Below are 16,329 nucleotides of genomic sequence, written 5' to 3' on the forward strand. Positions count from 1 at the left end.
TCTGTGGCAGTGACTTTCACAGATTCAACACTCTCTGGCTGAAAAAGTTTCTCCAAATCTCCATTTGAAAAGATCTCCTCTTTATTCTAAATGTGGGCCCTTGGGTCCTAGTCTCTCCTCCCAATGAAAGCATCTTCCCAACATCCACTCTGTCCAGGCCATTCAGTATTCTGAAAGTTTCAATTAGATACCCCTCATCCATCTAATCTCCAATGAGTGTAGTCTCACAGTCCTCAAATGTTCCTCATATTTTAAGCTTTCCATTCCCTGGACCTTTCTCATGAACCTCCTCTGAACCCGTTCCAGGTACAGTGCATACTTCCTGAGATACGGGGCCCAAGTCTGTACACAGTACTCCAAGTATGGCCTGACCAGAGCCTCATAAAGCCTCAGAGGTACAGCCCTGCTGTTACATTCAAGTCCTTTCAAAATAAATGCCAACATTACATTTGCCTTCCTGACTATATAAGGCAAAAATTAAAGACATTGTAAACAAGCACTTGCACCCAGAAATGGCTTCCTTACAAAACGAACATTGAAAAATTTCATGTGGAATCCATAAGGCCATAAGTTTTGGGGGCAGGAATAGCTCATTCGGCCTACTGAGTCTGTTTTGCCATTTGATTCTGGCTGAGATCTTTCTCAAGCCCAATTTCCAGCCTTCTTCTCGAAACCTTGATCCTCTTATTAATCAAGAACGCTTCTCTCTCTCTATCTTAAATAGACCTAATGACTTGGCCTCCATGGCTTTCTGCAATGTTTTCCTCAGATTAGCCACTCCTTGACTGAAGAAATTCTTTCTGACCTGAGTTCTAATGGTTGGTCTCTTCACTCCACGACTGTGCCCGCATGTCCTAATCTCTCCTACTCGTGGAAGCATCTTCTCCGTTCCACGTGCAATCCTTCCAGGCCTCTCAGTATGCTGTAAGTTTCAACGAAATTCCAACCCATCCTTCTAAACTCCATCCTGTACAGAACCAAAACCCTCAACCACTCTTCAAATGAGAAGCCCTCTCAAGTTTTCAAGTACTTATCAACTGGATTTGTTAAACAGGCAACATTTCTGATGTGTATAACTACAATAGATCGTGATTTGTTTTCCCCCTCCAAGTTTTAACTGGTGGTATACAAGTGATTGTGACTGAGTCTGGAAGAGTAGCTGGGGGGAAGCTGCAAGGAAGAAGGAATTTCACCTTTCACACAAGTTTTCAGAACACCACGGTCTGTTTATTTTTGGGCAATGGGGGGAGGTGGGGCATGTAATAACACTGGAAAGCAGAGAGTTAGAGAGTCAAGTTTTTCAATACGTTTACCTGCATTGCATAGTCCAATGTTTGGAAAAGAAACATTCCATTAAAGATCGTGTGTAATGCATGCCCAATTATTCACTGGCAATTAAATTGGAAGTGAGAGGATTAGGATAATGGCAGGGAGGGGGTTTGCCACCAACACATTGCAAAGCTATATTGACATGGGCCCGTTCTCTTTGACACCTGGACTCTCCTTGACTTCTAAGGACTGCCTCCCTCATTTCCCTGATGGCGCCCACCTACACAACCTCAGTGACAATCAGCATTAACAGTTGGGCTGAGAAAGATGCTGATCTGCCATCCCTTTCTCTGGACCAGCAGCTGTCAAAACTGAGCCAAACCGTCAACTGGTGAGTAACGCCGGCAGCAATCTCTGTATTGGTTACCGTTGGAATCGGCCAAGGCCTCCAGGTTTCAGATCCAGCAGAAGGCCTGCAGCATGAACCACAAGCTTCCATCTAAAATTTCTTTTTACAATACTAGGAACAGAGCAAATATTAGAACAACAGCCAACTGTTTCTTTAATGTAAAAGAACAAACTACGGACGCAGACAATCTGAAAGAAAGGCAGACGTTGCTGGAGAAACTCTACAGGTTTTGCAGCATCTGCAGACAGAAAACAGAGTTCAAGTTGAGCCAAGCGACACTTCTTCAGAGATGCAAAGTTCTGAACAGGGGAACCTCAACTCAAAGCGCCCACTCTGCTTTCTCTCCACAGATGCTGCTCAGTTTCGGGAGATAGCCTCTACGTAATGTTCCTGAAAATGCCAGACCTCCAGCAGTTGCCCTTCACATAGTTGTATTCTGATTAAAGCATCATTTCCTCACACATTGGATCAATACTTACTTTCTGATCTCAGCAACTGTCTCTGGAGGAATTGGATTTTCAACCTCCTCACAGCTCGGAATGTTAGCATTGTTCCCGCTGCTGAAATTAGTTGTGAAGAATGTCATTTTAAATAAATCCTTGTACCCAGTAATTCTTAGCTCATCGGCAGTTTCCTTTGTATTCCTTGTACTCTGAATAAAGCAAAACCTTAACCACTTTTTGTATTCAAATTTACTCTTTCATGACAGATTTTAGAGTGCACGGTCTCCCATCTACCTTGTAGTTTGCACTGTCAGGTGATCTGCAAATGGTCCTAAAAGTGTTATCAAGTAAATTTGAGCAAACATCCACATCAACAAGAAAATTATCTTCATACACCTGAAAGACATTGAGTCGGCATTTCGTGCCATTGACAGCTAATTTTCTAACAACGGGTCAAGACGCAACTACAGAATATGGTGATTGGTCTCCCCAAAACCCTCAACGATAGTTTGCAGGATAAGACCGTGAGACTGGAGTGTGGAAGTAAAGGGAGAGAGAGAGAGAGAAGGATGCAACAAATCCATTTCTTCAACATTTTATATTTGTTGCAAAGTCTACAAATATCTCAAACAAAGAGCTCCAGGCCCAAATATAGAAAGGCAACCAACTTTCCAGTGAAGAACTTCAGACAGCGTCTCTACATACAGGGCTGAATGTCCCAAGTCAACTGGCCTTGGCCTGAGACATGACATTCTTGGCAAAGTGGAGGGGAATTCAGGAGGAAAACTGAACTCTCTTTTGCACCATTATACTGTATTGTCAGCGGTGGGCAAAGTAGCTGGTTTAATGACTCACTGGGCATGAATCACGTCACCAGCTGACAGCCACTTGTGTCTGTCTGTCTCTCTGGTAAATATTAGAGTTCCTCAGCTCCTGCAGTGGACATTGGCCTGCAAATCTCTTTTGTATAAGCTCGGCAATGCCAACTGTAATGACAGCAAAGAAAAGATTGCAGCTCTGCCTCTATTTCATCCTTTTGTCAACTGTTTTTATGAAAAAGATCACCCTCCAGGTTTAGTGTGTTCATGGACAGCAGTAGGTTTTTCTTCAAAACCTTCACAGGAGATTTGAAAGACAGCACAGGCAGACTGAGGGGAGGGGAGGAGGTCGGAACCTCAATTCTTCGACGTGTTGTATCCTTAATTTAGAGTTCAGCTATCTAAATGTTTGGCGACAAATGGAGATCTGAATAGTGAATGGATAAGCAATTTTTCACTGAACACTTCTGGAGCTTTTCTGTTGATACAACTTTTCTTTTTAAACAAACAAAATCTGTGTAGATTTTTGATACAATCAAACAACTTTGTTCATGTGACTGCTGCTGTCTAGTGTTTGCTGCATTGCTGTGGGAGGAAGGCCCTCCACAGATCTTACAGGAAGTGCCAGCAGGTTTTTTAACATTGTTGTATTTTGGATGAAACTTAATTAAGTCACACATTAGACTAAAGCTTACTTTGTGCTCACTGAATCGATTACTGGAATCTCTTCTGCCTCTGAGGTGTCAAAGCTTCCATATCTGCAATTGGTCAGACAGCACAAACTAAGTGATTTTAAACAAGCTTGAATCTGCAATTTGCATTCAGCCACTGAAAAACATCTGAACGTTCAGGGTTTCGGCATTTGAAGCCTTGATTACCAAGTTTGTTAAAACTTTGCATTGAAACTCCAATTTGGCATTTTACAGCATACCTGCCTCATCCCCTGCCACAGAGAAGAGTAAAACATTCAATGTGGTTTTGTCTCATCTGATCGTAATTTCAAATCTACATTCCTGCCTCTCCTAATGACCTTTCACCCCTTCTCTCTCAACAAGTATCTGTTTATCTTTGCATTTACAATATTCCAGTGCTCTGCTTTTACCATCATTACAGGAAGAAAACTTAAAAGAATATCCACATTTTGAGATTTTTTAAAAATCACTGTTTTAATTTGACAACCACTGAATTTTAGACACCCTTCATTCTAGGCTCTTCTGTAAAAGGAAACATTGTCTCCATATCTACCCTGTACAAATGCTCAGGTTTTTTTCTTTCAATCACATTGTACCTTCCTCCCTAAACATCGACTGATGCAAGACTTGCCTATGCAAATTTTCCTTGTGAGGCAAGTCACTTAGTCTCTTTATTATTCTGATAAACCTGCTCTGAACTGCCTCTCATATATTTACGTCCGTCCTTAAAAAAGACTGACCAATACAAAGAATATCATTCACGATATGGGCTCACCAGTGATCCCTACTTTAGTGCTTAAATTCCTTCATGATAACATGAAAACATTTATTTGCTTTCCTGATTACTTAATGTATCTGTACATAAGCAATTTGTGATTCATGCATGAGGATACCCAGAATCCACTCTAAATCAGAGCTATGCAATCTCCTTCAATAATAAAAACTGCTATTCTTCCTACCAAAATGGACTTCAAATTTACCCATGTACTATTGTCTTTTGTCAGATCTTTGACTACTTGCTCAACCTCTCTTTCTCTGCAGTATTCCAACCTTCTCTGAGGTTATTTTTTTAATGCATCTTTGTCTCTTCAGCAAATCTGTCAGCCATAAATTCATTCCTTCGTAAGTCATCGACTGTTCGTCAATACTTGGAAAACTTGGGCAGAAACAGATTATTAAAATTATATTGAAATTATGTGATCCAAACAATTTTGAGCTCCAGTTAATTCGCTGTCTCAAATAAACACCTCAGTAAATGAGAACACTCATGCAAAAAGGGATGAATTCCTTGGATCGAATTACAGAAAACCAAAATAACTGTAGCATTGAGTCAGCCTGTTTCTCCCTTTCACTACGTATATAGGAAAATCCTGAAATGTGGGATGTGTGTAAGGTGAATGGATACTATTAGCATCCATTGAATTATGATGATCTTTTAGCCGAATTAAAATGGTTGACTCAAACACTAATCTTAAACACAACATCTGTCCAATTGGTAAAATGGATTTGAACTTTCGAATGGAATGGAAGCCATTTTGTTCTCGACTTTTTAAAAACTCCAAGAATCTCCCTGCAGATGGAGACTTTCACCAAAAGACAATGGACAATTTAGAGATCTAAGCAGCCAAAGTAATAAACAGCTACACTGTGAAAGGAGGAGTTAGTAAATATAACAGATGATTGTCTTAACCAGAGCTATCTCACAGTTTAATGAGAACCAACCTCCTCAAATTTCAACAAACCACATTTTGCTGAGATTCCTTGGTTTTACAAATTTTTCACTTGACCTTTAAAAGAATACCATCATCAAAGATGACTACAGGCATAGCACAAAAGCAAATAAGAAAGTAATAACCTGCAAAGAATCTTTATGCACTATTGAACCTCTGAGAGATAATGTGAGACACATGAGTGAGCTGTCATGTTTAAAATTCGAGGGCAAGTATGGGTCATCTTTTTCTTTAAAACTCAAAAGCTTATTGGTGGAATTATTCTGCTGGAACATTTATTTACTTGGGCAAAGAAAGAGAATATTTTGGCCACAGGCAAAAAGAGAAACCCAAATTCCCTTTTGAAAGGTCCAGCTGGATCGATTTCTGCAATCCACTGGGTTCATGAAAGCCAGCTCATTAGCTTACTGCTTTGAAGAAAAATCTAATCACCGCTGGTTATTTGCTGATCTTCTCAAATTTTATAAGCATAGCGCATTTGTGAAACTTTTCATCCCTGGAGTGTCCCTGTAATGTCAGAGGCACATCAATAGAAGGTCAGCAGTGGTGAGAATCGCTTTGTCCCCGAACTAAGTTTTGATCAGTTACCCCAAAAAAAATTTGTGAATTGCATAAACTGTTAAATACTCACCAACATTTAGAAAAATAATGTATTAAAAAAAACTGAGGTGACAAGAGGTGACATCACTAATGCCATTTGAAAAACATTTCACCCACTATTACAGAATTGCGGTACTCCTGCATATTTCAGTTGTAAACAGACATTCATTTGACCAACATTTCAGTTTTGCAAAAAGGCTCCTCATACTGCATTCAGCTTCCAAACTTTGATTGTTATGCCCAACACAGACTGACAGAAATTGACAGACTTTTTTCAATGACAATAACAATTTTCCATTCACTGCATGCAGTAACTTATACATCCCAAACATTGTTTCAGGAAGCTCCAAACTACATAAAAAGTATGGAAGGAAGTCAACATCACTGTTTATCTTTAATACCAAAGTCTAGTCGTCATCCTAACTCATTCACCGCATTTTTTAAACTTTGTGTTGTACTGGATCAAAATCACTTCATTATTGCGAAAAATTAATCAGAAATACGTGGCCACCGGCTTCTGCATGATGTTTTGTGAGTCTGTTTTATTCACTTCTGTCCCAAACCACTAGCGGGGTGCTTAATCATGATTTGTGCCACCATTTGGGATCAGGGATATTGGAAGGGGATAGGGGCACAAAACAGGAGAACCGAAGGACTGCTTTGCCTTGTCGTAAACAAACAAGTTCATCACAGGATGTTGTCAAGGATTCCTGCAGGAAATGGGGGGGCTCAAAATAGTTAGAAGTTCATCTTCGAGAAAATAAAATCTAATGTAAATGTCGGGGAAGCAGAATGAATGTCACACACTGGGATTTCCACAACTCTTTTTCCATTTTGAAAATTAGAACAGTTGTGTATTGCCCGTGAAATCATTCTGACTGCATTAATATGGCACATTTTTTTGTGGGAACTTTAAATCTCTTACACATGCAAATCCACATTTAGCAAGAGATTACTGAATGCTGCAAGGCACCTGAAAATGTTTGCCAGTCTCCTTTCCTTCTACACTTCCCTTCTGAAGTACCTATATTTAACTCTGTACACATTGGGGTCATCAATAATCCTCATCATTTGTACCATTTGCTACTCTCTCCTGCTTGTGGGAACATTCTGAGACTGTCACTAAACAACCTCCTGCTGTAAGACAGACTGCTGTTTCATGTCAGTAAATGCCTGAACTTGTGTTCAAATTTACTTGCAGCAAACACCTTCTTGCTCCTTTTGAAGTTGGACCTCCTCCAAATCAAAATTATTCTGGATTGTTCCTTCCTCTCTTCTGGAGCCAAAATAAATATCTTATGACATGGTGCTTCCTTAAATGATCCATGTCTGATATTCGATATATAGTGTATGTGTGCGCTCGAATTATGGAAGTGGTAGAGCAGGTTGAAGATATCATCAGGATTCTGAACTTTAAAAATTGGAGCATTGTATGAAAAACAAATAAGTTCTGACAAATGTTTATTTAAAAATACTCCTGATTTGCCCTCAACTCTGGTATTTACCAACCACACCTCAGGAAGGGATTTGAGAGGGTGCACAAAACATTCACAAAAAATATTACCAGAGATGAAAACTAGACAGCCCTGTGGAGAGGCTGAAGAAGCTCCGGCTGCTCTTGGAGAAGACTAAAAAGTGGTTTTAAAAGTGTCCAAAATCATGAGGGATTTGGTTAGAATGGATAAGAACAATCGGTTCCTTGTGACAGAAGGCTTAAGAAGAAAAGGACACTGATTTAAGATGATCAGCAAGAAGAACCAATGGTGACAAGGATTTTTTATTAAATAGCCTATTTAGGAACTGAAAAGCTCGACCTAATAGTGTGGTGGATGCAGCTTCAAATGGGGTCTTCAAAAGTGAGCTACAATTTTCGAAAGGAGATGTTTCGCAGTGTTACACAGTAAAGGGATTTAGGACTGAACATCGGCAAGTCCCTCTTTGAGAGCTGGTACAAACATTATCAAATCATTGTCTCTGGGCTATTACCATTTGATGGCTGTACAACATTGCACAAACTGCTAGCTCCCCAGCCATTTCCTACCGCTTGGTCATATTCTGAATAATGATTCACTTTGTCATGCATGCAGTTAAACTTACTTAGCAATTATTTCGCTGGATCCTGAAGAACCACAACTTCCATTTTCCTCACCATTTGCACTGTCAACATTTCCAAAACTGCAATTGATCAAAGAGGACAAATTAAGTCATTTGGAACAGGCAAACTCGTCCAGAATTAAATCCAACCCAATTCAACACAAAAAAATCACAGTCTTGAGAGATGGATTGTTTTGACTTCCACAGGATGCCCACAGGTCTTCATATTGAGGCAGTGCTGGGGTGGGGCTTGGAAGAGACAGAGCAGGGCAAAAAGGAGAGAAAGCCATTTCTTCAGTATTTCACCCTTGTTGAAAGTTGTTTCTGGGCTATGCAAGAACTAAATACTGAAAGACAAGCAAAATTCAATCTACCACTGAAAAGCTTTGAAAGCCTTATGCTAATTCAACATTATCTCACCTCCCAAAATAAGCCAAACATTGCAGAAGCAGTCAAGCAGTTGCTTCATGTGATTGCTATTGTCTGGACTGGTGCTCACTGCACTGCCAATTGGGGTATCTTCCTGAAGCAACCCTGACATAATCTTACAGCAAATCCCAACAGTTTCCTTTCACAGTATTAGATCCCAAATACTGTACAACAGGTTTAATCTGACGTCACATCAAATTTACTTGTCAATTACTCTTTCAGTTTCTGACAAACTTAGGATTCCACCCACTACACAGTGTGACATGTCAACATTTTCACAGCTGCAACTGGTCACAAAACACCAAATAAATCATTTTAATTGTGCATGTGATCACAATTTTAATTTTTGGCACTCTTATCAACATTGGGATTTTTGGCTGTGAGGGGGAGCCAGTGGGTAGATGAGATGTAAAGATGTCAAATAAAGAACCTCTGCACTGGGACAGACAATAAATATCCCAAAAGAGACGATTTAAGTTTAACTTCCTCATCTCTGACAAAGAAACTCAAGCTCTTCACAGACTATTGACAATTCAACCCTCACAAGCACAGCTTGTAACTCAAAGTTTGATTCGGAGCCCTGATGTAGGAATTTGTCATTGCTCAAATTCACTGAAGCTTAATGTCAGATTAGTCACCAGTGGCTGTTTTGCTGAAAAATTAATTTTATTCATTTTTCTTTCCTGCTCCTTTAATAGTTCTGAGTTTAGTTAAAGATTTGGACAAAATAAGGTCAGGATTATTTCCAGGTCTCTGACTTGGGAAAGTGCCTGACTTCATGGATGCACATGGCAGATGGCCAGATTAGATAATTAAAAACGCAAACTATTCAATGGCAATATTGTATGGGAGAAATACCAAGGCTCGGACACGGGGACCAGGTCACTTCTTAATTGTGGGAATATTTATTCAAATGTCACGGAAGTTTGGAGGACACTTCAATGAACTTGGAGGAAGTTTGTAGGGAGGGTGCAGCTGAAGCAGGAAAGAGGAACAAAGAGAAGTGCTGAGGTGGGGTAGAGGAGATTAACCCATTTCTTTCATATTTTTTACCAGAGCCACATTGTCCAGAAATATAACCTCAATATTGATCTGAAAACAATTTCCCATCTCAGTGTTTTGGATGCTTCAATGGTGATGCTATCATTTAAGGCAAATGTCTCTGTTATAAATTTTCCAGGGAGGCAGTCCAGCAGCCACTTTAATGTGATTGCTATAGTCTGGAGTGGCATTCCTTACATTGCAACAAAAAATTTGAAATCAATGATTCTCCATCATTCCTTTTTCACACTGCTGCATTCCAAATGAAGCAGAATTAAAACACATCAAAATTATTTCCGATCAACCTTGCTTCCTCATGGTTACACAGATGCCTGGCAAACTTTGGTTCCCACCCACCCGACAATCTATACGGCCAAAATATCTGCAGCTGCAAGTGCTCATGAAGCACAAATTAAGGAAAGGATCTGCATCTACAACTGACTTATAAACATTGAAAATAAATACTGAATCCCAAAATGCTCTGTATTTCAAGTCCCCAATTGGTCAAAGTCCAGACGAATGACTACACTAGATGGTTTGCTTTCCAAATTTTCAGAGAAAATATGTAGGTCACTCCAGTTACGTAGGCTGGTGCATTTGAGGGGAGGTGGGAGGTTTCGCAGTTTAGCATTGTTGCAAGTTAGACCACCAAGGTCTGGATGTTGAGGGCCAATCAAATTTTCACTGAACATTTTTGAATGTTTTCTATAGATCAAAGGCTGAAATGTGTCATTGATTTAATTACTGGCAATGGCCTCGGAGGGAGTAAAGCTGTTTCTTTAATGTGATTTTTATCATCTCGAATGGTGACATAATCTTTCAGGAGCTACTATATTCACAGCAATTTCTTTTCATATTATGTATTATGAATGAAGCACAGAAGGATGAAACTTACTTTGAGATTTCTGCAGTCGCTTTTGGTGAACTTGGTTCTTCATCTTTCTCAGAGTTTGGGCTGTCAAAGGTTTTGGACCTGCAATTCATTAAGACCATAAGACCATCAGACATAGGAGCAGAAATTAGGCCATTCAGCCCATTGAATCTGTTCTGCCATTCAGTCATGGGTGATAAGTTCCTCAACATCATTCTCCTGCTTTCTCCCCATAGCCCTTGATCCCCTTGATAAACAGGAACCTATCTGTCTCAGTTTTAAATGTCCTGGCCTCCACAGCCTTCTGTGGCAGTGAATTTCATAGATTCAACACTCTCTGGCTGAAGATGTTTCTCCAAATCTTCAATTGAAAAGGTCTCCTCTTTATTCTAAGACCGTCCCCTCGGGTCCTCGTCTCTCCTATCAATGGACGCATCTTCCCAACATCCACTCTGTCCAGGCCATTCAGTATTCTGAAAGTTTCAATTAGATCACCCCTCATCCTTCTAAACTCCAATGAATATAGTTCTGGATTCCTCAAACGTTCCCTATATGTTTCGCTTTCCATTCCTGGGATAACTGTCGTGAATCTCCTCTGAACCCATTCCAGGGACAGTACATCCTTCCTGAGATTTCGGACACAAATCTGCACGCAGCTCTCCAAGTACGACCTGACCAGAGCCTTACAAAGCCTCAGAGATACAGCCCTGTTTTTACATTCAAAATAAATGCCAACATTGCATTTGCCTTCCTGAATATATAAGGCAAAAATTAAAGACATTGTAAACAAGCACTTGCACCCAGAAATGGCTTACTCACAAAACGAACATTGAAGTATTTAGTGTGGATCCATAAGACTATGAGATATCGGGGCAGAATTAGCTCATTCGACCTGCTGAGTCTGCGTTGCCATTCAATTCTGACTGTGATGTTTCTCAAGCCCAATTGCCAGCCTTCTTCTGGTACCCTTGATCCTCTTATTAATCAAGAACCCTTCTCTCTATATATCTTAAATAGACCGAATGACTTGGCCTCGATGGCTTTCTGCAATGTTTTCCACAGATGAGCAACTCCCTGACTGAAGAAATTCTTTCTTACCTTAGTTCTAAAGGTTGGTCTCTTCACTGTGCGACTGCGCCGGCATGTCCTAATCTCTCCTACTAGTGGAAACATCTTCTCCATTCCATGTGCAATCCTTCCAGGTCTCTCAGTATTCTGAAAGTTTCAATGACATTCCCTCCCATCCTTCTAAACTGCATCCTGAACAGAACCAAAACCCTCAACCACTCGTCAGATGACAAGCTCTCCCAAGTTTTCAAGTGCTTATCAACCGGGTTTGTTAAACAGGCAACATTTCTGATGTATGTAACTACAATAGATCGAGATTTGTTTTTCACCTCCAAGCATTAAAAGGTGGTTTGCAAGTGACAGGAGTTGAGTCTGGAAGAGAAGCTGGGGAAGTTGCAAGAAAGAAGGAATTTCAACTTTCACACGTTTTCAAAACACCACGGTCTTCTTTTTTGGGCAACGGGGGGAGGTGGGGCATGTAATAACATTGGAAATAGAGTTAGAGAGTCAAATTTTTCAATGTATTTACCAGCAGTGCACAGTCCAATGTTTGGAAAAGAAACATTCCATTAAAGATCGTGTGTAATGCATGCCCAATCATTCACTGGCAATTAAATGGGAGGCGGGAGGATTAGGAAAATGGCAGGGAGGGGGTTTGCCACCTATACATTGCAAAGCTATGTGACATGGGCCAGTTCTCTTTGACACCTGGACTCTCCTTGACTTCTAAGGACTGCCTCCCTCATTTCCCTGATGGCGCCCACCTACACAACCTCAGTGACAATCAGCATTAACAGTTGGGCTGAGAAAGATGCTGATCTGCCATCCCTTTCTCTGGACCAGCAGCTGTCAAAACTGAGCCAAACCGTCAACTGGTGAGTAACGCCGACAGCAATCTCTGTATTGGTTACCGCTGGAATCGGCCAAGGCCTCCAGGTTTCAGATCCAGCAGAAGGCCTGCAGCATGAACCACAAGCTTCCATCTAAAATTTCTTTTTACAACACTAAGAACAGAGCAAATATTAGAACAACAGCCAACTGTTTCTTTAATCTAAAAAAAAAACTACGGACGCAGACAATCTGAAAGAAAAGCAGATGTTTCTGGAGAAACTCTACAGGTTTTGCAGCATCTGCAGACAGAAAACAGAGTTCAAGTTGAGCCAAGCGACACTTCTTCAGAGATGCAAAGTTCTGAACAGGGGAACCTCAACTCAAAGCGCCCACTCTGCTTTCTCTCCACAGATGCTGCTCAGTTTCAGGAGAAAGTCTCAAAATAATGTTCCTGAAAATGGTGGCCCTCCAGCAGCTGCCCTTCACATAGTTGTATTCTGATTAAAGCATTATTTCCTCGCACATTGGATCAATACTTACTTTCTGATCTCTGTAACTGTCTCTGCAGGCACTGGATTTGCAAGCTCCTCACAGCTCGGAATGTTATCACTGTTTCCGCTGCTGAAATTAGTTGTGAAGAATGTCATTTTAAACAAACACTTGCAGCCAGTAATTGTTCGCACATCGGCAGTTTCCTTTGTATTCCTTGTACTCTGAATAAAGCAAAACCTTAACCGCTTGTTGTATTCAAACTTATTCCTTCATGGTAGATTTTAGAGTGCATGGTTTCCCATCTACCTTGTTGTTTGCACTGTCAGGTATTCTGCAAATGGTCATAAAAGCGCTATCAAGTAAATTTAAGCGAACATCTACATCCACAATAAAATTATCGTCATACACCTGAAAGACATTGAGTCCGTAATTTGAGCCATTGACAGCTAATTTTGTAACAACAGGTCTAGACGCAACTACAGAATATGGTGATTTGTCTCCACAAAGCCCTTGACTGCAGTTTGCAGGATAGGACCGTGAGACTGGGGTGTGGCAGTAAAGAAAGAGAGAGAGAGAGAGAGAGAGGGAAGGAGAGAGAGAGAGAGACGGATGTATCAGATCCATTTCTTCATCATTTTATATTTGTTGCAAAGTCGAATAATATCTTAAACAAAGAGCTCCAGGCCCAAATATAGAAAGGCAACCAACTGTCCGATGAAATACTTCAGATAGTGTCTCGACATACAGGGCTGAATGTCCCAAGTCAACTGGCCTTGGCCTGAGACATGACATTCTTGGTAAAGTGAAGGGGAGTTCATGAGGAAAGCTGAATTCTCTTCTGCACCATTATACTGTATTGTCAGCGGTGGGCAAAGTAGCTGGTTTCATGACTCACTGGGCATGAAGTAAGTCACCAGCTGAAAGCCACTTGTGCCTGTCTGTCTTGCAAATATGAGAGTTCCACAACTCCCACAGTGGACATTGGCCTGCAAATCTCTTTTGTGTAAGCTCAGCAATACCAACCTTCATAACAGCAAAGAAAAGATTGCAGCTCTGCCTCTATTTCATTCTTTGGTCAACAGTTTTTATAAAATAGATCACCCTCCAGATGTACTGGGAGTAGGTTTTTCTTCAAAACCTTCACAGGAGATTTGAAAGACAGCACAGGCAGACTGCGGGGAGGGGAGGAGGTAGGAACCTCAATTCTTCAACATGTTGTATCCTTAATTCAGAGTTCAGCTATCTAAATGTTTGGCGACAAATGGAGATCTGAATAGTGAATAGATGAGCAATTTTTCACTGAACACTTTTGGATCTTTTCTGTTGATACAAATTTTCTTTTTAAACAAACAAAATCTGTGTAGATTTTTGATACAATCAAACAACTTTGTTCATGTGACTGCTGCTGTCTAGTGTTTGCTGCATTGCTGTGGGAGGAAGGCCCTCCACAGATCTTACAGGAAGTGCCAGCAGGTTTTTTTAACATTGTTGTATTTTGGATGAAATTTAATTAAGTCACACATTAGACTAAAGCTTACTTTGTGCTCACTGAATCGATTACTGGAATCTCTTCTGCCTCTGAGGTGCCAAAGCTTCCATATCTGCAATTGGTCAGACAGCACAAACTAAGTGATTTTAAACAAGCTTGAATCTACAATTTGCATTCAGCCACTGAAAAACATCTGAAGGTTCAGGATTTTGGCATTTGAAGCCTTGATTACCAAGTTTGTTAATACTTTGCATTGAAACTCCAATTTGGCACTTTACAGCATACCTGCCTCATCCCCTGCCACAGAGAAGAGTAAAGCATTCAATGTGGTTCAATGTTTTTTTAAAAAATCACTGTTTTAAATTGACAACCACTGCCCTTTAGACACTCGCCCTTCATTCTAGTCTCTTCTACAGGAGGAAACATTGTCTCCATGTCTACCCTGTCCAAATCGTCAGGTTTTTTTTGTTTCAAACACGTTGCCTCTTCCTTCCCTAAACACCAACTGATGCAAGCCTTGCCTGTGCAAATTTTCCTTGTAAGACAAGTCACTTAGTCTTGGTGTTATTCTGGTAAACCTGCTCTGAACTGCGTCTAATATATTTACTTCCATCCTTGAAATACACTGACAAATACAAAGAAAATCATTCAAGATATTGGATAACCCTAATTTTGTGCTTAAATTCCCTCATGATAAAATGAAAACATTTAATTGCTTTCCAAATTACTTAATGTGTCTGTACATGATCATTTTGTGATTCATGCACGAGGATACCCAGATTCCACTCTATCTCAGAGCAATGCAATCTCCCTCAATAAAAACAAAACTGCTATTCTTTCTGCCAAAATGGACTTCAAATTTACCCATGTACAACTCTATTTGTCATATCGTTGACTACTTGCTAAACCTATATTTCTCTGCAGTATTCCGAAGTCCTCTAAGGTTAATTTTTTAGCGCATCTTTGTCACATCACCAAATCTGTCAGTCATAAATTCATTCCTTCAGAAGTCATGGACTGGTCGTCAACACTTGGAAAACTTGGGCAGGAACAGATTTTTTAAATTATACTCATACTATACGATCCTAACCATTTTGAACTCAAGTTAATTCTCACGTATAAAAGCACACGTAAAAAGGGATGAATTCCCTGGATCTAATTACAGAACACCAAAATAACTGTAGCAACTCGTCAGACTGTTTCTCCCTTTCACCATGGATAAAGGAAAATTTTGAAATGTAGGGTGCCTGTAAGGTGAACGGATGCTATAAACATCCGTTGAATTATGATGATCTTTTAGCCGAATTAAAATGGTTGGCTCAAACACTAATCTTAAACACAAAATCTGACCAATTGGTAAAATGGGTTTGAACTTTTGAATGGCATGGAAGCCACTTTGTTGTTGACTTTTTAAAAACTCCAAGAATCTCCCTGCAGATGGAGACTTTCACCAAAAGACAATGGACAAGTTAGAGATCTAAGCAGCCAAAGTCATAAACAGTTACACTGTGAAAGGAGGAGACAGTAAATATAACAGATGATTGTCTTAACCACAGCTACCTTAGAGTTTAATGAGAACCAAACTCCTCAAATTTCAACAAACCACAGTTTGCTGAGATTCCTTGGTTTTACGAAATTTTCGCTTTACCTTTAAAAGAATATCATCATCTAAGATGACCACCGGCCTAACACAAAAGCAAATAAGAAAGTAATAACCTGCGAAGAATCGTTGTCCACTATCTCACCTCTGAGAGATAACGTGAGACACATGCGTGAGCTGTGATGTTTCAAATTCTACGGCAAGTATGGGTCATCTTTTTTTAAAAACTCAGAAGCTTCTGGTTGGAATTATTCTGCTGGAACATTTATTTACTTGGGCAAAGAAAGAGAATATTTTGGCAACAGGCAAAAAGAGAAACCCAAATTCCCTTTTGAAAGGTCCAGCTGGATCGATTTCTGCAACCTATTGGGTTCATGAAAGCCTGCTCATTAGCTTAGTGCTTTGAAGAAAAATCTAATCATCTCTGGTTATTTGCTGATTTTCTCCAATTTT

The 16,329-nt window shown here is 40.1% G+C and overlaps 1 protein-coding gene across 1 annotated transcript in view; it reads right to left on the reverse strand.

Annotated features, from left to right (window-relative positions):
- LOC132208947 (ral guanine nucleotide dissociation stimulator-like 1) overlaps nt 1-16,329 on the reverse strand; it is a 49,256-nt gene that overhangs the window by 25,915 nt on the left and 7,012 nt on the right. Inside the window, exons 4-7 of the mRNA XM_059644213.1 lie at nt 14,326-14,388; nt 12,836-12,916; nt 10,421-10,498; nt 8,059-8,136 (exon numbers count right to left, since the gene is read on the reverse strand). Coding sequence (XP_059500196.1) covers nt 8,059-8,136; nt 10,421-10,498; nt 12,836-12,916; nt 14,326-14,388 — 300 coding nt within the window. The remainder of the gene's footprint in view (nt 1-8,058; nt 8,137-10,420; nt 10,499-12,835; nt 12,917-14,325; nt 14,389-16,329) is intronic.

Source organism: Stegostoma tigrinum, unplaced genomic scaffold (genome assembly GCF_030684315.1).
Source record: "Stegostoma tigrinum isolate sSteTig4 unplaced genomic scaffold, sSteTig4.hap1 scaffold_58, whole genome shotgun sequence".
Classification (NCBI taxonomy): domain Eukaryota; kingdom Metazoa; phylum Chordata; class Chondrichthyes; order Orectolobiformes; family Stegostomatidae; genus Stegostoma; species Stegostoma tigrinum.